We start from the raw sequence: 23,531 nt of genomic DNA, 5'->3' as shown, positions 1-23,531 counted from the left end.
TTTTAGTTGCCTATTAGAAGCGAATGTTCAGATATGGAGAGCTCCAATGATAAAAGTGTTGAAGCAGTCATCTGCAAACAAGGGCCTCTTGAATTTTGCTGATGACAAAAACATTCAATTTGAACATGATGATGAACGTGTTGGCGATGATCAATAGTGACAACGATGACAATGAACATGTCAAAGCAGATTTGTCAGCAAGCAAAGACACCTTGAATGGTGATGATGAAAACGATGGACATGGTGATGATGACACGTTGGTGATGGCAACAATAAAAGATGATGATGAACGTGTTGAAGCAGAGCCATCTGCAAGAAAATGCCTCTTGAATGTTGCTGATGATTATGACAAAAACATTCAATTTGAACATGGTGAACGTGTTGACAATGATCAAAAGCAATAATGATGATGAATGCACTGAAGCCGAGTTGTCGGCAAGCAAAGGCACCTTGATGATGATGAACATGTTGAAGCAACCAAAGGCCTTGCGAACGATGATGATGATGAACATGTGATGACGGTGATGATGACAGCGTTGAACATGATGATCGCATTGGTGATGGTGACTATAAAAGATGACCTATGATGACGAATGTGTTGAAGCAGAGCAGTAAGGAAGTAAAGGCTTAGTGAACGATGAAGATGATGAACATGATGATGAATGCCCTGATTATGATTAACAGGGGTGACAATGATCAACGTGTTGAAATAGTCATTGGCAAGAAGAATGATGATGGACCAGCGTAAGTCGTGTTCTCAGCATCCACATATGTGGACACTTGTTTTCTTCTAGGAATAAAGCTATATTTTTCTGTTTTTTGGATTTTTCCCTCTTTCGTCTGCATTATTATTGCACATATGCAAAAGTTATCTGCACTAGTGGATCAGCCATGGGAAACAAAGAGGTTAATACTTCCATCCACATTGAAACTCTGAGCTTCTGAAAAAGACGAACTCCTTCTACAGCTTCTGTTGGGTGAATATCCTGGCATCTTTTCAAGTAGTTTTCAAACCCGAACATACATCGCCAGCACATTTAAGGCATGCACAAAGATTCACGCACTACGCTTGCACCTCGACATTCGTTTGTCGAGTATGGCACACTGCCTGCCCCGTTTAAATCAAGCTGCACAATTTCCGGACCTCTCAAACACCGCTGTCACAAGTGGCTGACAGAGGTGCAGGTGAATCGAACAGATTTACCCATACAGCGAGTGCTGTCAAACTGTATGGCTGCGACAGGTGCGAGTGGCACCCACACACTCGCCTACCCTGTGTCACTCGCGGGTTGCCAGGAAGACCGTGTTCGTCGAGGAGCAGAGATGGAGGGTTGCACTAACTTGTGCAGATCTCTTATCTTCATCAGTATGGGCGTCGAGTGGCCGCGCAGCAGCTCCAGCGCCCGAAGCTGAAGCTCTTGCTTCTTGCCAGACTTGTTCCGGCCGGCGAAGCCCAGCAGCACCTGGAGCTCCGACACCCGGAAGTTCAATATCATTTGCTGTAACGAGACAAAAAGAAAAAAAAAACGACATGAATGCTGAGTGCCGTGACTGTGGCAATATGCATGGTGAAGGAAAGAGTGCCCGCTCGTAGAGGTGCTCTAAGTTGGCACTCTCCAACACGGGGCCCATTTTGACACACAGCATAATATCTTACACACCCCTCCACAACAGAAAAATAATAAATGGAAGACGGATGGTTAGATATGTAGGTGATGGCTGGAGGAAGTATAGTTACCCGATTTGTAGGGTGTATTGGACAATTTGTTTCCTTAGGAGTATTATGTGAACACATGGTATCCTCTCCAGAAAATGGAAAGCAATGTAGAAAATCGAGTCCATAATGAAGTTGCTATTTCTTTAAGGCAAATTTAACCAGCAAATCCATGATAGTTTTTCATAAATTTTGGCTTGACAGTGGCCATTCATGCCTCAGTAAAAACACTGGGTTGTCAGTTTAAAGCTGGCCTATTCAACCGCGAAAGTAAGAAACAAGAAAAGCCTTCTTCCGACTGCAAATGTGCAAGCGTCATCCATAAAATGAACGTGGAAGACTGCCGCATTTCAGCCGCATGTGCTGCTACGTATACGTTGATTATCGAGTCAGCAAAGTTGGTGTCCCTGTCTCTCAGAACACGAATACTTGCAACAACGTTAATCCTGCAGCTTTTTTTTTTACAACTGAACAGACAAGGAATCACGTGGTGACATTGGGGGCTGCTTTGGAACATTTTCAAACAGTCGATTCCCATGCGTTCGTCGCTTAGCAGTGTTCGCAGTTCCCCGTAAAGTGCTCTTCACAATGATCAATCGCCATACGATCGTAGGCGTGCACAGGGTTCGTCGCAGCGCCCCCCTCCCAGTTATGTCAATGTATGGCCCTTGCGCACGCCTATGCATATGATGCAAACTTTATAGTCGTGCAGTTTCCCAAATAGAGGTTCTACATATCTGCCTGGTGTCGGTTCTCAAGATCAATGAGATCAGGGTCCAATGTAGAGGCCTCTTATTGCACTGAGGCTACCATTAAGCACACCACTGCCTCAAACAGGGGCAGATGTGGTGTGTCATTTTAAATTCGTTGGCTACCGCATAAGTTTTAGTTTTACCAGCCACACACCGCAGTGAAACATTCGCTCAATAACTAAAGGCACACTAAAATGAAATAATGAATCAAACTTTGGGTATTCTGTGATCACAGGTGCATTATTAGAAGAGAAAATTAAGGTCCAAGTTCCTAGAACCTTAATGTCTCTGCAACGTAATGGATATCAAGCTTTTTCTTCGAAATTGGCCACATTGGCTCAATAAAGTTCCCTTAATCTTGCCATTTTACATCTCTGGCTCTCTTGCAATACAATGCAGAAATCATGTTGGCCATATGAGCGAGTGCCTCTGGTAATCAATGAGTAGCAGCTTAAAGGAGCAGTGACATCAAACTTACGCATGTCAAGATTTTTGCATCCACGAGTAGTTATCTACCCCGTAGTAGCGATCCGCGACCGAAAATGCAACTGAGGGACGAATAACCATCTATTTTATTGATTTATATCACCAGTATCTAGCACGATTCAAAACGGCCGGCAAGCCCGCCATTTCTTAGCGCTGGCAGCGCTCCCTCGCGGTCAAGTCCAGACCGCGCCCAGTTTACCACTTGTCCACAGAAAGGAGTGACGTGAGGATCAGCTGCTCAACTAACATTTCGTCTGCTAGGCGCGCACGTTCAGTCATGCCTTGTCACCAGCATCGTCGTCGTCGCCGTCAAAATCGACTAGTGTTGAAGACGGCATTCTGGAACTTAGAATCACCGCGATACGCGACGTCGCAAATCATTTTCGCTTCGACCCTTTGCAAAACAGCGCGATTCCAAAATGGACGCTGTTCCAAGCAGCAACGAGGAAGTGCCCGGGGACGCACACTTGTGCCATACTCGCTGGTGTGTCTCAATTAGATATATCAGAGAATTTTAGCGTGCACAGCATTCCGGTATACGCAAAAAGGTCTATGAAATATCGGCATAGCGAATGCACACCAGCGGAGAAATAGAATACGATAGGTTTCTACAATAACAATTCTGCGCCGCCAGATGGCCCCACCTATCCGACCTCTCACGGTTACGGCTGCGGTAACCCGGTATTACGCTAGCGCAAGGACGTCCACGGACGAACTAACATTCACTAATAACGCTACATACGTGTTACTTGTTAGCATAGGTCGGCAAACTCACTCATGAGTCGACTCACTCAGACTCATATCGAGACGTGAGTCTGAGTCTGAGTGAGTCCGGGTGAGTAAAGTTTTTGTGAGTCTGAGTCCGAGTGAGTTCGGTTGGGAAAAATTTTGGTGAGTCGGAGTCCGAGTGATTCCGGTTGACGAAAATTTTGGTGAGTCTGAGTCCGAATGAGCCCTAAGGGCAAAATATATTGCATGAGTGAGTCTGAGTGAGCTCCACATTTTTTGCCGACCTATGGTCCTATCTACTCAACTTTAGCATTACTATCAGCCCTATGTCAGCTTACGTTTATACTCTCGTATATTCCCGCATACTTAAACGCGCTACCGTTCATACGTCAGCTCAATATTTATTGATCAGAGGCGTGATTTGAGGAGGGAGAGGGGGGGGGGAGGTGCCTTGACCTCCCGCCGCAAACTTTTTCACGGGAAGTTACTGATAAAAATATCCCGTGTGAGTCATGACTTTCAATAAAAAGGTCCTTATTGAACTGCAGACTCAGATAACTCGTATTTGAAGGTACGAGATCAAAAGGTGCTAAGTAGCGCACCAATTATGCGAGATATTGGCGTTAAAGTGCATTGACATTATGGTAGAAAAAGGATAATTAAATGCTAACGGACTCATGAGTCGACTCACTCAGACTCACTCAGACTCAGATCGAGCCGTGAGTCTGAGTCTGAGTGAGTTCGAGTGAATAAAATTTTGGTGAGTCTGAGTCCGAGTGAGTCCGGTTGAGAAAAATTATAGTGAGCCTGAGTCCGAGTGAGTCCGGATGAGGAAAAGTTTGGTGAGTCTGAGTCCGAGTGAGCCCTGAGGGTAAAATATGTTTCGTGAGTGAGTCTGAGTGAGCTCCACATTTTTTGCCGACCTATGCTCGTTAGCGATGATATTTATCTATAGGCTGCTCCACTTCGATAACTTGTGGTCGTGTTGGCGTGTACCGTATGTGTAATGAAACGCTACGCACTTTCTGCTTTTTCCGCGCCTCGAAGAGCAGGTCCGTACTACGCAGCGGTTCCCCGACATGCTGGCACGTAGTCGCTCCGATTGATCGCACTCGCGCTGAGGATATCACACGACAAATCAGTCGATACGACACGATGAATCGCAGGCACGGATCGGGACAGCGAGGAGAGCCACTGGCTGGGAGTGAGAGCCCGTGAGAGCGTCGCCCGGCATCGGCGGCACAATAAATACACTCAGATCGTCGACGTCATTGTTACTAGCGTATCGTCACTCAGGATGGTATGGTCGGAATGTATCACACCTGTTAGGTAGCACTAGTGTCGATGTCGCAGCGTGATCAATCTTCCGTTGAGCTTTCGTACGCTGTTTGCCCTCGAAATAAAATTACTTCCACGCGACGGACGCTATTCAAATTTGGCCAAGGAGACCTATGCATACCGAACAATCGAATGAAGGGCACATCTCAACTTTGAAATTTGATGTCAGTGCTCCTTTAAGAGGTGATCCCAATATGTACTGTTCCCACATGACCACCTTCTGGTCCACAATGTCGCTACAAGACAAACCTACGGAAACAAATCCTGCCTGTAGAAAAGCTGCTATATTAAATTATTCAGGCTGCCCTCAGGCTTGGCAGTGTTCTATAGTTTTGAGGTGCCAAAACTTCACAGAGTAAAAAATAAACAGAAGCAAACAAAATATCTTGTCAGTACTCAAATGCAAGTATCAGCATCGTGGTACGTCCACTTTTGTGTGACATGAAATGTAGACATGTCGCTTAACTAAATATATAACATAAAAAGCCGGAAGACCGCTGTAAATAATTTCTCCCGTTCACAACACGTATTCTTTTTGTTTAATTTGACACAGGCGTCACTGCAAAGTATTCAGCCTACATTCCTGTGGTACTGATGTTTATCGCATCGCGTGCACACCACCCGACTGCGCCTGGAAGGTCACCACAAGCACCATCATCTGCATTCCGCCGCCGTTCATAGCAATAGTAGACCGTAGCGACCGGATGTTGCGACATCAATCCACTCGCCAAGTTCCCAATAACAGCTGCAAAACCTGCTATCTCAGTGTCCCTTATCACCACATGCACTTGCCTTCGCAGGCTCAGATTGCGAAATGACAGCGGACACTACGTCATCGTCCCATGGCAGACAATTATTAAAATAAAGAAAAAAAAGGGGGGGGGATCCGGTGGCTTCACTGGCAGTGATTATAACCTATAGGACTTGTGCCCGGAGTTGCATGCGGGAAGAGATTATTGCTTCAAGGTTAGTGTCAATAAATGTCTACACAGCCTAGTAAGCCAAATCAATAATAATAATAATAATAATAATAATATTAATAATAATAATAATAATAATATCTACGCTTCTAAGTGCCAGACCCACGATATGGTTACGAGGCACGCCGAAGTGGAGGGCTCCAGAAATTTCGACCATCTGGTGTTCTTTAACGTGCACTGACATCATAGTTACCGGGCCTCTAGAATTTCGCCTCCACCGAAATGCGACCGCCGCGGCCGAGTAAACGAAATCATCCGAATGCACAAACACGAAGTTTACACAGAATCCCCGTCACAGCGCGCTCATTCCCATCGTAACCGAACGATCGCTGCGGCAGAGGCGATTTCAGTGCGGAAGGCTCTGCGTACTTTCAGATAAAAGTGCTTCGCGAGCACTCAGTTATCTGTGGGCCATATGTGCCACTGTTCTCAACACGAGTGATGCTCGCAGGGGCCCAAAACCGAACAAAAAACACAAGCAGTTGCGGACGTGCACTGTCGGCCACTTGGGCGAAAGCCGGCGTGCCTCCCGGCTGGCCTCGAGCCAAATTTCCCGCGCTCAAGGTCAGCAACCGGCGATTTTGCAGAGGAAAGCCCCATCAGCCGACGGGGGAGGAAGAGGGGGGCCCCCACTAACGTTTCCAGCGTCAGGTGGGGGCCAATGAGAGGCTAGAACGCTATTTCTTTTTTCGCCCAGCAACGCAAGGGCTATAAAAAGCAGGCACTGCTACCAGGCAGGGAAGTTTGCTCAAGATTAACTTCGCAGTCAATGCAGTTAAGTATGTTAAGCCAAACTGGCGACAAGAGAGTGAACAGACATGGTGACTCGTCAAACGGTCCCTTTTTACCGTTCATTTTTTTTTTTTAAGGCCTCGATTTACCAAACCCGTTACCAACATCCCCGCAAATTTTAGACGCACACGTCCCACGACCGACACCACTTGCATCTCGCGTCGCACATTCTTAAAGTAAATATAACGAGTTCGACACGGAGGGCGGCCAGCAGCGGCTTACCTACCAATGATGATAACGAAACATACGGAAGAGATGCTCCGTACGTACCTCGAGATTTTGTGTGCACACCCCGCTGTAAAAACGATGCCGCCACATCAGCACCCGTGTGACGTGCGACGAGGAGCGCCAACGGCAAATCTTCAGCTCTCATTTTACGCGATCGAGCCCGATCGAAATCGATTTACACTCGATCGCGGTTGGCTCCGTTTCACAGCTTGCGCCAAAGGTGTGAATCGCGATGGAAAACACGGGGCCGGCCGGACTCGATCGAGATCGTAAGTATCCGCGTGACACCGAAATTCTACTCGACTGGTTTCACTCGGAGTCAAAATCACCAATCACTCTGTTCAGCCGAGATCACCCCGACCACCGTGACCCCGACTCAACAGATGTCCGGGTCAACCTCCCTCGTTGTCAAAACAGTCACGTGGTCCCCTATGCATTCGCCTAAGGCTAGAAGGCGAAGGCCATCTTCGTCTTGTTCTTTTCAGTCAAATGTATTTGTACCCCCGAAAGCTTTCTGCAGCTAACATGGTTTTGCACTGCCTCCGGTATGAGACATTGCAAGCTTTCTTTTTTGCACCTCACGTGGTTTTGCAGCGCCTCCGTGATCGGCCCCTCTTTGACAAAGCGACGATGTCATGTCATGACGGCATCAGTGACGTCATGATGACGTCATCACGCGATGATGACTTTTTTAATCATTTGTGTTTACGCCGACGGTTAACTTTTCGCGTTTGATGAGGCATCTAAGGCCTTCGGCTTAAAACAAGTTTTTCACTCAGCCGGACTGGCTCAGACCCACGGGTGGAGTGCAGTGCACGCCGCGGAGCTCTGGGCACGACCGGCGTGCACAAGTGCATTATTTCGCGCAACATACGAACAAACCGTGCGTTCGCTCATGCGCTTCAAATACACGAAGAAAATGACAAGCTTACCGGCCAGGAACGTTCGCACGGGTGCTCCATTTTTGTGACGCCCTTGACTGACTGAAACGGTCACGTGCAGCAAGGACGGATGATACTTCTTCCGCACACACCGAAGGTATGAGTCGGCACGTGTTGAAGGCTAACAAACCGTGAAGCTAACTCCCGGAACAACTCAAACCTGCTGAGGGGGCCTTTTCTTTCTCTCTCTCTCTCCCTTTTCGGCAAAAGGAGAGGAACGTAAGCCGCAACATTGAAAGGCAACCTGCTGTAAACGCAGCGGCCACGTTTCCGCCACGTTTTCTTCTTTAGTTGGGGCCAAGCTCAGGGACCGTTTAAGACCCATCAATTTTTTTTAAAAGAGAACAGCTGTCGTCATAAAATATACTTGCATACATCTTGCGACTAAACATCTGCTATCAGGCATTTCGCAAAGCATTTGCCGCTTTTTTTTTTAACACCGTAGCTTGCGCGTTGGGTGGATCAGGGCTATGATCTCTCTCAATTTTTTGAAAACACGAACGTTTATGTCTCGAAATTAGGCAATCGAACGAGCGATGTATATTTATGAGCCGGGTGGTGATCAATAAGCAATCGAGCCTGCTTCCGATTGTGTTATTTTGCCGAAATAATGCAGCTTATGTAAGGCCAACACTAAACTTTGTTTTTAGCAGAGTCAAGAGAAAATAAATTGATCAGTATTTGGCAAGTCAGGAGCGGTCCCCGAAATGCGTGTGCCGTCTTTCGGGCTTCTATACAGGCAGATGATGTCTCTTTAACGTAAATCAGCGTCCCAAAATGAAATTTCGCTATCTAAAACCGTAACTATGCAATACAGAGACAGAACTCGGCAAAAGTAGAGACTCGGATCCGAGGAACGTCGCAGAACGAAGCTCCGGTAACATCCACGCGGGGTTAATTTAGCTTCCGTGGCCGGTAATCGCTCTGTGCTTAGTGGTAAAAAGCAAAGTTCAGCCGCTGCACAATCAAAAAGTGCAGTCGTAAAATGTAGCTAGACAAATCAAAGTTGTACGAGTGCGCTAGATGAACTTCGCGCAATATTAGCGTTTCTTCGGGAACTGTTTTGTAGCGCGGAGCGCGGTTTCGTGAACGGAGCCCGTGTCGGCGCACAGTGCGGAGCCGCCGACCGCACTGAGCCCATGCTGGCGTCGCTCGCTCCCTGCGTTTGCGGCCGTAGATGCAAAGACGGAAGCTGCAGGCATGCAGTCACGCGGACGGCTCTGCGGACAATCCCATTACAGCGGCACTCTCTCAACGATCGGAACACGTGCTGCTGTCCCCGGTAAATCCTGTCCGTGCCTCGGACAAAGAAAAAGATTATTGAAATAAGAGATCATAATATACGTATGCTACATCAGTGTGACGTTACGGATCTATTTCTCGTTGCTCGGGACCAATGGGCTTCAGTAAATGTTCTCGAAACTTCCCACGCGGAGTCTTCAGTTCTTTTATAGACAACCAAACGCATACAGAAAAAAAAAAAATCACGGACGGCGAGCTTGTGCTGTTAACTTCAACGCGGCATCGACGTTCATTTACAGATTTGAAATCCCTTTTCGGTCACCAATCTTCCTCGGACAGTATGAGCCGCCTTTTCCTTTTTGCAGAATATTAATTTACTAAAAGACCTTAAAATGTCCGTAACGCGTCAACGCCGCGATTATTTTAGAAGAACTCGTTGGCTTATTGCAGAACCAAGCGATGGGATCTGCATTATAAAAAAAAAAAAACAGCGGAAAAGTAATAATGGTTAAGCATTTCGGCAAGGCCAACCAACGAGCCGCTAGGCCTAACCGCTTATGTGTTGGCGTGAACGAGACCGCTATTGGCTGAACCCTCTCGGCCCGTCAACGTTTAATTTGGCATGTGGATATATACACACGCCCGAACATGCCTAACTAAGGGTGACTGAACCTTGAACTTCACAAGCCCTAAAAAATATATAAATAAAAAATGAAAGACGGGCTATGGCCCTGACGACAGCACAAGAGTACGTGCAGGGGAACAGAAGGGCGGCCGTGCCCGCGCCTCTCGAAAAAAAAAGAGAGAGAGAACGCAAGGTGACCTTGGCGGCAAAAATAGCCGCAGCTTGCAGCGAGGGAGAGCAAGCAGCCTGCGGAGCACTTTATTTTATTCCTCCCACCCATGAACGAGGAATCCCAGCTCCAAGTGCCGAATTACATACATCGCACATGACATATCACGCGTTCCTCATTTTTCAAAGACAATGGGCGATAAGAGACGAGAGCGCAGATTCCCGAGGGAAAGAGAGGGTGAAAACATGCCGTTGAGGCAGAATAACTACATTTCATTAAACAGTACTGACAAGAAAATGACGTAGTTGCAGATAAACATATATCCGTAAAACAGAGAAATTTAATTGAGCAACTTCCAGGATCAACTGCCACTGCATGCACGGTCAGAGGATGGCCGAATAATGGGACTCATCGATAAGAGATAGTGAAAACAGTTTAGTTAACAGCTTATCTCTGGCAAACAACTCCGCGGCCAACAAAAGTGATAACACCAATAGGCACGTCTAGAACTGTGTATGATCAATGCTGTAAAGACAGAGCTTTCACTTGACACCCAAGATGTATTCTAAGTGTCGAAGTGAAATGTGCAACATTATTTGCATATGCAATGCAACATGCTTGTATTTAAGAAGTACTGATACAACATTTAACATGTTACCTTTTTGCATTCTATAGTGGCCCAAGCTAAGCCTACGGAAAAAAAAAGGTCACTGAAATGCCACAACGCATCAAAAACAGGAATTTCAGTCAGAAACGTATCATACCACAACCGTGACATAATCATGAGACACGCTGTGGTGGGAATGGAGTAAACTCGACTATCTCTGTGTCTATGCAACATGTCTATGCAGCATATCTTACGAAATGTTTGTACTTTATTCATTACAACACTCACAGTCTAATACGAAATGATAACAGGAGTTCGAGCAAATGCCCACTGTGAGGCACTGATGTGGCGATGCCGCAAGGACAGCATTTTATGTTTGTTGGAAGGAAGATGGGATAAGTAATTGGGAGAGATGTGCGGTGAGAAAAGCATGACCCCAAGGTCAAGGGTAAGGATGACTGACTCTTTTAAACTTATCTCCTGCGTTCAAGGCCTAATAAAAGCTGGTATGTGCACCCCCACCCCAAACTTCTAAGCTATGTGGGTCACGTGTTTATTCGGCAAGACAGCAACAGCTACTACAGCCTCCAGCGGGGTTCAACTAAGAAAGCTCCACTTTAATACTGACAAGTGTGACAATGTCCTAAACAATTTACCATGACAACTGCTCTCATGAATTAGTTTTGGTTACAGTCTACAGACAAAGGATGCATCATGGTATCGAGATCATTATCAAGAGTGCAGCAAGAACAAATGCGTCCTCTGCAGTGAGCAATGCCATCACACCTAGCCTGTCACTACACAATGTCAGCAGATTTTTGCCCTAGGCAGTGACATCACAACAATGTCAAAGGTCAGGCACAGCATTTCAAGACCAAAATAATATCAAATTAAAATATGCATTTCCAAACCTTAGAGAGTTTGACGCAAGAAATGTGCGGCACAGTTCATACATCTTGCAAGACACGTCTTAGTGTCCCTTTAATGAAAGCCTACAGCGCAATTCCCTTCCACCATGGTGCTAAAGACTATGCTGATTAAGGAGGAAAATAATAGAGTTAGACGTCAGCGAAAGATCAAACTGCTAGCAAAGCTTTTGCAGAAGGTCAGGCTGAAAGTGACAACACATTCTTGTGGAAGTGAAATTCACATTCTTGTGCAAGTGAAATTCCCTCATGGAAAAGGGCGCATGTTTATCAATAAATATAGGTTTACATATTCTCACTAAAACAATATGTGAATAAAACCAAGTGAAAACTGCACAACACTGTACATCAGTGCATGCGAGAGTAAATTCTGTGTTAAAACTAAGCAGCTATTGGAGCAGAAAACTAGGCAAACCAGCTCGAGTCCTGACCCAGTTCTGTCAATTGAAAAACATGCAGCCCAGATGGAGAGCCCACGTTTTTTCTATATTTGGGAACATATTTTTCGAGACTCCCCAATACTGATAAATCTAGGGGAACATGCTAGCAGTACAGCATTCACTGTTGCTTGTCAGATCCAACATTTGATGTCAAAAGCTGCAAGTCAAACTATCTACATGGATTTGTAGCATAGCAAGAAAACAGCTGCAGGTTTCATTCGTAGTTGAGGCAACCATACCCTGGCAATGAAAAATGCTAGTGACATTTTTGGTTATAAGTGATAAAGAATAGGTGCTGTCAACCCAGAACCACCTACTACAGTCTATCATGACACAAGGGTGATTTTGTACCTGTCATGAAAACGGACTAAAAGCATCATCTCCTTAACAGATATAATAATAATAATAATAATAATAATAATAATAATAATAATAATAATAATAATAATAATAATAATAATAATACATTATGGCCTCACACAACAGCGAGGATTGCGCTTACATTAGCTGTAAACTTGATGAATCACATGTGGCCAGAACGTTTGTTCATAGATCACACCGCAGCTGTGGCTTTCAGGCACAAAACTAAAACCAAAACTATGCAAGAAATATCATTGCAGAAACCACTGAAAATAAATGTAAAAGTAAGAGAATAGTTTATGCAGACCGCATAAATCAAATGAACAACTGTAGCAATACTCCCAAAGTAAATCATGCTGCTAACATTTATAACGAAATTTGATGATGGCAGCGCAAATTATTGTCTACATGTCTTCGCTGATGGCATGACATCATGTTGATGAAAAAAGCAGTGAAGTGACAGCAGCATGCCCAAGACTGCAGGACCACAACAAGATGATGACGATGAAATGATGATCCCACGCCAGCGTTCCTCATATACAGGCAGTTTCTCCCCTTCACTCATTTATCAAACGAATTCCAGATACCGCCCAAACCATATGCTGCAAGATTGCGCAGATCCCACGCGTTACGAAAGTCAGTTGGGCGAAGCAGTGGTGAACCGGCAAAGGAAATAGCGTCTGAACAAGAGGTGCATGGCCGACTTCAGAAATGGACTAGCCCCGTAACCGACAGCCCAGGCAGCAGAGAAACGAAATATAGCGCTATCACTAGCCGCAGCCTCCAAATCCTCTAAAACGTCAAGCACAAAGTTCTGTTGCAGCTTCATGTGCCTGGCAAAGTGCTATTTGGTGTTAGCCAATGACAGTGCTCCGCAACTAATTCGATTCAGTCACGTGATAACATGTTCAGTTTGAATTCAGGAAGAGTGTCTGGCTGCCGACTGTGAAAACGGGCAAAAGAGCCAAAGAAAGCCATCTGCTTTGATAATGGAAACAGATAATATAAACAAATATGATGTCCTTAGGAGGAGTCAAAATAATCGCTGTGCATTAAAAAACGTGAGCTAACTGAGCAGACACCTAATCAGTATCTAGTGTCTTCACCGACTCTATATGGCAATATTCAAATTTCCATTTTTTTCTTGTTGTCTTGTCTACCAGACTGACCAATCAACAAAGACAAAAATAGCGATGGTGCACCAGGCAGCAGGCCCCAACTCTAGCACTGCTACTCCAATCTTATCTTGATGGGCAGAGGAACATTTTCCCACTTTGTACTGAATAACTACATATGCAAATAAAATTTTGTAAATGATTTCTTTTTAGTTATCGTAAGTACGTGTGCAGTTTTTCAAAAAAGCTTGATGCCTTATGCAAAGAGAAAACAAATTTTTATAACTTAGGGCTTCTGCATGTTGCTGCTGCTGTTCAACCTTTATGAGCCTTTTTCAATGCTTGCTAGCAATGAAAGGTTTTACTGAGCAAATGAGCAATGACATGATATATGACGTGTCTGGAGATAGTGACATTAAATGGCTTGGACATTAGGTTCATTAAAGGGCAGTAACAAGCAACACAATATATAGACTAACAAAACGTCATCACGATTCTTGTTGCATTAGACGGGCATTAAAAAGCTTGATGACGATGTATAGACCTTTCCACAGGAGAGGAAAAAACGCCGCCATGCCGGGCTGCGCGCGGGAGTACAAAGGCTAACGTCACAGCCTCAGCAGTGCATTTTTTGGGCAGGGGGTCATGCCTATTAAAGGGACACTAAAGGCAAATATTAAGTCGACGTTGACAGTTGAAATAATGGTCCAGAAACCTTTGTAGTGCTACTTTTGTGCCAAGGAAGTGCTTATTTTGAAATAAAATCACGTTTTAGTGGTCCGCATCGCGTTAGCCCACTTCAAATCACCCGCCTGAAAGCGGCGTTTCTCACATCACTGCTGCTGTGCCCAACGTTGCCCGCCTTTACTGCGCGGCGGCGTGCGCCATTCGGGCATCCAGCAACATTACATGCACGCGGCATTTTGTCGAACTTTCTGTCAGAGCGACTTTCACGAGCACGCAAAACACACGCGGCAGTACGCGATACCGAAACTACCACTGAGACGCGACCGCGTGAGCGAAGCAGGGTGCAGGCCAAAGCGCAGTTCAGCGAAAACGGAACCGTTGAACCGCACGCGCCGTCGTTCCCCATGGCAACACCAAAGAAGTTCTTTTTTCCATGAATCAAAGAGAAACAAACAAGCAGGATTTTATTACATCTCTTAATGCGCGGAAGGTTCTTTTTTTATTGCAGCTAGTTTGATTACGAGTGATTAATTGTAGTTGAACTCTCACGTCATCGTGATCATTTCCAAAATGTGCCGCTCGTGGCGCTCATCGTGATACATTTAGCTTAATTTCTCAGTAAGTAGGGCACTGCTGTTGATAATATTGCCGTTTTAGACGTTGTCATATATTGAGCTTTCACTCTGACATAAATTGTTATTTGCCTTTAGTGTCCCTTTAAGCGCAGCCCAGAGAGGATTATGGCGGCGCCCAGGGAGCCATCTGTGAAAAGGTCCATATCTTGCAGACAGAATTTTTCTTTTTTATGTATACCATTCTGTACTCCGCAATTTCGTAGAAGAGTTCAAGAGCATAGCGCAGTGTAGACTTCCTTTTACATTCCCTCGTTTTGAGCAGAGGCAGTCGGCTGGTGGCCAGCATCTATGCCCCAACTACAACAGGCAGACTACTATAGAGCAGCCATCGGTCAACTGCAGACAGGAACCAGTCATGATGTTTCGACAGTTACATTTCCTCCTGCAGTTACTGTTCATATTAAATGAAGCAGGTGAATGGAGAGGCTGTAGTCATCTAAAATCTGCTTTTCAAATATTGATAAGAATTAAGCAATTCCACAACAAAATGCTCACAGCTGGCTACAGCTATCAAGAACGAATAAAAATGACATGGGCAGTGTGCCACTTGTTTCCAAAGAATGGAGGATGTTGGGCATGCATGGAAGAGGAACACTGGACTCATTATTTCCCCTCATATTGGGTCACTACACAAATTTTCTTGTACTATATTTCTTTGAAGAATTTTACTCATTTCAAAGCATTCTTTTGTGTCTTCGAGCAAAGATGGTTCAGGGCCCCTTAATTTGACACAACGAGTTTGCTTAACAGTGTTACAGAAAAAAAAACGAACTATATACTCTTCCTCTTCCCAAGGCATATCACGGTGATGTAAATGAAAAGATGTTTTTATTTGGGTAATTTTTTTATGGAGAGGCTAAGAAAACATACTAGAATGAGTTTTTGGTGCCTTCAAAACATGCCGCAATTCTCACTCGCCTCTGAACAACAAACCAGCCTTGAGCAAATGCTGTCAAAACTTGCGACGCCATACCGTGCTTGTGCAGAAAACTTAAAGGTAGGCTTCTGTGCTTCTTTTCTTGCTAGGTACGCAATGATGTAATTTAGCAATCCAGTTTAACCAGCTGTACTTCTTTATTGTGCATTTAAAGGAAAACTTAGCTACTGAGACTTGTGACAAATGCCAAAGCTGGCAGATCACAAGGAATGAACACTGCAAATTTTTTTTTTTGGTAGAAATAATTGGTAGAAAAAATAACTCATTTTTTTGTAGAAAAAATAACTCATCCTAACCAGCTGCTGCACCTATCAATAAACAGCGTCATTACCAGAGACTGGATTTTAGGCAAATGCCTATTTTGTTCCTTGCACACCTATCTCCCCACTTTGATATATGAGCATGAATTAGAGGTTAAGAAGGGGTTTTATAGTGTGTTTATAGTGCCTATAAATGCCTATTTTTGTGTTTGTGTCTAAATGCCTACAAATACTTATAAATGCCTATTTTCGAAATTGGCGCCTATATGAACATTATTTAGCCTCAAGTTTCACTTTCGCGTGCGGTTTGAGACCGTTATTCGTCCTAGCAACATGGAGTGTCTATGAGTTAAACCTAGTCCTCTAGTTCGACCAACTCCTGCAAAACAACTGCTAGCAGCAGTGAAGTGGGGCGCACCTGCCAGCATACGCCGCCGCGCTAACAAGGCGCGAGTGGTTGGCGAATGCGAAACTGCAAAGAGCCATCAGGGGAAAGGTGAGTGAATAGCAAAATAAGAAAAATGTGAAGTGCACACTGCTTTTTCTTTTTTCTTAATCAACATTTTAAGGTGTTTATCCGCCAGGGGAGAAATTGGCTCTACGCGAGTCCCTTCTGGTCTTTTAGCAGTCTCGCTATCTGCAGCTGCTCTGCCCTTAATTCTCAATAACGCCAAAAAGAAAGACACTCCGGAGTGTGTTGATTCGACAGCGGACACTTCATTCTCCATGCTACAGAATGAACGGAAAGACAGTGTTCTGCGAACTGAGCAGGACAAAGGACAATTGCACGGCTATGTTCAACTACTGGCGCATTCATCATCATAAAATAACATTTCTTGATTTCCGCGTTGCAGACACAGGTCGCGCACATCTTCACTTGAAATTATTTGCATTTATGTTGAAATTTACTGCTACCTGTAATCGCGATTTTGGAGGCCTAAAACAGTTGTTTTGCCTGTCTGTTTTTGGCACCTAACACTCGCTTTTTTAATGACTAAAAATCAGGCCTTTAGTTTACATCATGCTTACCTGCAATTCTCGCTTCACTTCACCATCAAGAGGCATTGATTGCTCTGTATAACTGTGGTCTGCTGCTTCACTTTCTCCCAAGTGCTCCCATGCCTGAAGATTCAGTGTTCACTGTACTTTTGTACTGAGACATTTCAAAGATACAGAACCAATGCACAAATGTTATGCCGATCGTCTCAGCGACAAGACAACTTCTGCGGAAATGTGGACATCAGCCACGCTGCAGTCAAAAGAAGTCCGAATTGGTGAAGACAAAACTGGGAATTGCTTTGCTCGTACGGTTTTGTGGACAATAGCTACAAGGACTAATATTTTTGTGAAGCCAGGACATAATAATGACAGGATGACACGTGATGATAAACTTGTAAAACTGAATTTAAAAAAAAAAAGAAAAGAAGTGAGTGCAAGAAGAGCAGAATAAAGAACTATGCTTGGAACAATGATAAGCTGAGCTAGTTGGTAGGGATTCATTAGTAAGAAAAAATTTGGCCAAGTAGAGGCAGGACACAAGAAAAGGTGAATGGACTGAAACAAAATGTGAAATGCTTCCTTCTACGCTGTTTGCACATGTACTCGAAACACGCAACTTGTGAAGGGCTACGATGGCACAGCCAGGTTCACTAAGAATATGACAAATTTAAAGCAAAAGCATACGGCAAGACTTTTATCGTGCCTGGAGGGCACCATATAACAGAGGCCCACAAAAGTAACCGAAGGCACAGCATAACAGGGTGCTCTCGGTGAATGCTGATGTGCACAGAGAAAACGTCCGATTTGACTTATAACGCGATAGTGCTAAAGAGCTCGTTTCGCAAAAATTCCAGTGTCAGCATCACCATCATTAGTTGTGAGGGGAAAATCGAGATAGATGCAAATAAATATATAATAAAAACATTAGATTCGAGTGGAAATCGAACCTAGGCCTTCTGCGTGGCAAGCAGGTGTACTACCCCAGAGCCACCACAAGTTCTACCAGTGCCTGAAACTATTTTGGAAAAATACCTTATACGAACTTCATGTAGTGCTGCGAGCAGTCTCCCTAGCGCATGTATTATTGTGTGGCAGAAGCGTAGAATCACACCAAGCCTCAAAACATGTAAATTGCGCAACGAGTAGGTGGTTTAAAGGCCCACCCATTGCAAAGTGCTCAGGTATAATTAATCACCACCGGCAGCAACAGCATCAACAAAGTGTGCAGGTACAAATAATGCTACAGATTTGTTGTGGGTACTTCACCAATTCACAAAAGGAAGAATTATGATGTAATGGGCACTTCGCAACTGTACTTGCAGTAGGCATTCTAGGATAGTTTGAAACAGCCACTTGTTTCGCAGACAGACATTCCTTTCTTTCCTTGCGGGTATGACTAAGGTGTCCACCAAGAAGCGAAGTTAAACTAGCAATTGAGAAGGCGATGTGAACAGGGCCCAACTACGCTATCACATTCTACTCTTGAAGGCGAAGCTCAAGTGTCCTCGAGGTTTTTAAAGCAATCAACATGACGGTAGCAATATCTTCCATCACAGAATTCATGCCAAAATGCCAATAGGTGAGAGGCTGAGAGGAGGTGATATCAGGTGTTGTTCCCCCAACCCCTGGGTAAATGTCAATACTTCACTAGTGGTGATTTCGCATAACATAGCTCAGAAATGTTAAATGTTAGTAAATACATACACTCAACACAATATATATTGGCCATCTATGAGGTTTTATGTTTGTCAGAAGTTTCTTCAAACTCCTAAGCTTTGTTCACTGTCCCCTTTAATGCCATTATTCATAAGGTCAACTAAAGCACTGCAATGTCTGATGCTTTATTAAGTGACATAAAAACGCAGTCTCAGAAAATTAGCTCGGAATCATTCTTTAAAAATTACTGACTCTCTAAATGTGCGACTAGCCATCGAAACATATCAATGTGCATACTTCAGACAGTTCACTTTATCAAAACTGCTGTGTGTGTCCAGAGGCATTTTTGTTGACTGCTTTTCAAATATAAAGCAGTTTAAGTATCAAAATTTCACCTGTGATTATGTGGACAGTGTATAACAATAATGATATTTTTTGTTGGAAGAAAGTTGTGCACAAACAGAAAATTGTAATCCTTGTGGTTTCTATGGGATGAAACTTGCATTTCTTTCAACAACTAGCTGCGATGATGCATTCAATGCTGAAGAGAGTCAGAATTGGTGTGCGACTAATGGCATCAGACTTCACTAATATAGGGATACAGTGCCATTCACTTTGCTTCTGTGACATGGGCATTACACAATCTTCAAATTGTGGCCCACTGCTGGTGTAAAAATTATTTTTATCGTGTTCATTAACAGTAATTTAAACAAACTGCTTCCATTTGGCTAATGTAATGCTTTCTGGACTTCCTAGAGGTTGTGAATAGTAAAAGTAGTGATTTTTTTTTTTGTTATAATTCTCCAACATTACGATTTGTATCTACATGAGTTTATGGCGTGCAGCCTTATCACTGACTCAAGTGCATGGACAAAATATGATGGCTTTAAAAATTACTTTTCAAGTACACTTTGTATTGAGTGATGAATGCCCCGTCATGACACAATGCTCTGGTACTGAATTTATAACAGCACTGCACCCACGCATAAGCTCATTAACATATATCTAAAGTTCAGCGCAGCTGCTTCAGAGAAAGGGGCTGAAGATACCGTCGAAGAACTTTGTGCAAAGAATACATGAATGTTAAATGATATTAAATGATAGCACTGCCGACTGGGAAATTGCAGAAACAATAAAAAATGTGCAGCGTGTACCCCCGCTCTGCAGATGTACAGTGATACAAGACACATGAGTATAGTTGTGTACTGTGGAATCGGTGGTATTGTAAATTCCCAAGGCTTCACTGTATGATAAATCGCGCTTCAAATATGATGAAGAAATACGCTTGAAGAGCTAAGAGCAGTGCGTCCCAATTTGCTGTTCATTCCAGCAAAAAGGCAAAGACCTCTCGTGTCATGTGCCCGCCTCTGCCATACTTAGCCTTTTTTGTTGTTACTGTTTTTTGCGTGCGCTATATCTTTACTCTTATTAATAAGCCAATGAGAACTTGTTATCGAGAAAATGGTCTCGCATTAGGTGTGTCAGCATAAAGCTAACAGACTGTGGCGGGACGCTAGTCTAAATCAAATTTCTCGACTGCGATCAGTTTTCTACAGGATCCTGTGCAAACAAGCCAATTACGCTCAGGATATAGAGCCAGAATGTGTCACAAGGCACTGGTGGAAGTAAAGACTGAATTATAGTGACAGAATCATGCATTCTATTCACATATGATTTGTATTTTGAAACTGCGTTGGGAAGTCACAAAACCCTGTATGTCCCATCACCTGGCAACAAGCCTTGGTACTGTGCAAATGAGTCGTTCGAACTGCTGTTGATTAGGTTCACCACAATCTGTGCTTGAAATTACAGTCTACATATCATTAGGCATCCCGCATCATTAGTGAGCTTATTACGAAAGTAAAAGGAGTTACAAAGTAAAAGGAGCACTGACACGAATTTTAGAAATTTTCGTACTGTTACTCTAAATAAAAACACTGATGTTGAGAACCCTAAAAGGAGTATCATGGTGCCTCGCAACAGATCGAATATATTTTTAATGCCACTACCTTAAAAAAGCACTTTCGGTTTCGATATTGATGGGGAGGTTTCACAGTGGCGTGTCAACACAGTCTGACATAGGTCTAAGTCATACGAAGATAACAAATCGTCATATACTAGCAGTATGTCTGCTGTCAGCTGCATGTGCTGCACATGCAACCTAACCTAAACGAGTTAACTGTCACATTCAGTGACTCCAACAGCAATTTTCGATGGATGCAGAGTTCACAAAACCAGAGACCTGTGTTAACTCATCATGACAGATGTCCATTACAGTGGGGCTGGCTTGCAACTGCTGGGCAACGAAAACTTTAGAATCAAACAAATATTTTGTGTGATTCTTGGCTCAGGTGTGTGGAGAGCGTTAAAAATGTATGCCAAGGAAACTACACATGTCCTTTTGCGATGCCTCAAGATCGTGTCAGTACTCCTTCAACAGCAAAGAAAAGAGACATTAACCATACTCAATTCAACAAATTAAATGTGTGCAAAAAGTGTTAACTGCATGTGCAAGACTGAGCAGGCCAATGAATAGGAGCACCGCGACTGGCTGAGCGGAACGCTTGGGTAGCGTCTGGCGGCGTCTTTTTGACGTTTTGGAGACGCATTTTAACAGCGTCCGTGAACGAATTAGCATTGGGCAGCGAGGTTGAAAAACGACGCACCTGAACGCAAACACTGCATATTGTAGGTTGAATAAAAACAAAAACTTAAAACGTGGTAGGCAGGGATTCCTTGGTTGTGCGTGGTGCTGAGCTATGGTGGCTAGCACAGCTGAGCGTCGGAAAGGTTCTCGGCACGAAATCAAAAGCGGCCACACTGGGCCTCGGAAGGGTAACGATGCCGGATGAACTGTATGCGCGTTGGACACGTAAAATGGGACATTACAGAGAGACGCTGTGCATCTCGAAACAATGTAAAACGCTTCAGACGTTTCGTTCTTGAGCCACATTCACAACCGCAGTTCAGCAGAAGCCTAGCTACAAGTTAACGGTTCACAGCCGGAAATTTTCCGCTTTGACGGCTGCGACAACGGAACGCGAACGGCGCACAGGCACGGCTGCAAGGAAAACGCTAGCACCAAGACGAAAGTAGTGTCTCAACAGCACCGACGGTTGAAAAAAAATAATTATTCCCTACCGCATGTCGCGTCATACGTTGGGCACTTAAGTATGTGTAATCATCTTTAGGTGGCCCATAAAGTAGGAAAGTGACGAACCTAGCAATCAGTCGAGCTCGCTTCGTGAGCAGTTTCATAAGCAACCAACATATCCGTGCAGACTTATTACGACAGCTTACTCGGTCATCGTGGAGCTTGGACATTACGTTTGGATGAAAGCGTACTGAAACAAGCGCAAACGCCAAAAAGGCTTGTACTCCTTGAGAAAGGTCAACACAGTCCGTGGCTCTTCACCACGGTGGTAGTCTGGAGGGGGGTTCCTCACGACACACGATCGTACAAAAAACTCGAAAGCGCGGGAGCTTTGTACGGAGCAGCAAGACCGAAACCAGTCATTAACTTGTACGCCCACATGAACTGCAGCGTGAAACCGTTATACTTGATGTTCGCACCCGCTAAACATAAACACTCGGGCACATCGCAAGCTGCTTTTTTTTATTCCTGCTTCGGCGGAATGGCGTCAAGAGCTCGGCCGCAAAAGCGCGAAACGTCGCCTTATATCACTGCCGCCGGCCAATCTCATCACTGTACCTTTATCACAGCTAACCGCTACTCTCATAAATATAGTAGAGAGCTCACAGTAATCGCAAGAATATTTTTGAAGTTCCAGTCGTAGCCACAGCTAAGCCTATCGTATACCCGATTCGTTGAGCGCACGGGCTGACTGCCTATTTTCATCAAGTACGAACGACAGGCATTCGTAAGAAGCTACCGAGGCCTCAGGTAAACGGTGCAGCAAATGTTGCAGCCACAACGAAAGTGAGAAAAGGAGGACTCACCCGATATTCTTCCAAATCCGACATTTTCCCATCGAATTAGTGACCAAAACAAGTTGAGAAAAAAAGCAGTGGAACACCGCTCAAGACACCGACCACGGCGCCCCCTGCCATTTTACGTCGCAGAAACATGAGCTATCGAAAGTCTATGTTGAAAATTAGCACCTCCGCACCTCACTAGGCGAAACTAACTATATGAGGCGGAACAGAATGTGTAATCTGCATGCACTTATGTTTTGCATGCATGTTACATGGTTGACACAAACAGTTCAAATTCACAGCACATGCACAGACAAATTAAAAAAATTAAAAACAGCATGAAAACACGTTCGTCTCGTACTACGCTTTAGGACAGCGCTTACGTAACTGATTTTTAGTAAAACACATCACCGAAAAACTGCAGTTCAACAAAGTGAGCGGTTGACATGTAATGGTGCCGCCATCTGTGAGACAATTGACAACTTGACACAACAACGACAACACGCATTCATGGTAGTTTTGTTTAGACACCTCTAGATGGCGCCACACGTTTAAGATTTAAAAATTGAGCTATCATCATCATACCAAAACTAGTTCACTGTAACCAGGCGTCGACATATCCGAGTAATACCGATGTTTCATATGAGTGTGGAGCAATGCACGCTTCGCGCCGCGCGCCAATTTAGGCAAGTATGAGTAGCTGATAATCTTGATGGACCTCGGGAGGTCCAGTGAAAGCGACGGGAGGTACACCAAGGGATGGGAAACGCAACTGATGGCGACACGTGCGGTAAATCTGAGATTATTGGGAGAGGCTTCCTCCGGCAGTGGACATAAAAATGAATAGGCTCATGATGATGAAATTGAACAAAATTTATGCTTCGAATAAAGAGTAAAAGAGGCACATCACTTCAGGGTGTGTGCCTTGAACGGATGCCGACTGATTATTTTGACTATGCATTCATGACCTCTGGCCA

At 44.3% G+C, this 23,531-nt stretch overlaps 1 protein-coding gene across 1 annotated transcript; it reads right to left on the bottom strand.

Moving 5' to 3' along the window:
- Positions 1–1,253: 1,253 nt before the first annotated feature.
- LOC119385182 (E3 SUMO-protein ligase PIAS2-like) lies at positions 1,254–22,699 on the bottom strand. Its single transcript, XM_037652698.2, has 2 exons — positions 22,579–22,699; positions 1,254–1,499 (listed from the first exon to the last, which is right to left on the bottom strand). Exons 1-2 carry the CDS (start codon positions 22,600–22,602, stop codon positions 1,269–1,271), a joined length of 255 nt encoding a protein of 84 aa, XP_037508626.1. The 5' UTR covers positions 22,603–22,699; the 3' UTR covers positions 1,254–1,268.
- Between the last annotated feature and the right edge of the window lie 832 nt (positions 22,700–23,531).

The sequence above is a fragment of the Rhipicephalus sanguineus genome, chromosome 3 (assembly GCF_013339695.2).
Source record: "Rhipicephalus sanguineus isolate Rsan-2018 chromosome 3, BIME_Rsan_1.4, whole genome shotgun sequence".
NCBI lineage: Eukaryota > Metazoa > Arthropoda > Arachnida > Ixodida > Ixodidae > Rhipicephalus > Rhipicephalus sanguineus.
The sequence above is the reverse complement of the archived record's forward strand: the minus strand, read 5'-3'. Positions and strand labels throughout refer to the sequence as shown.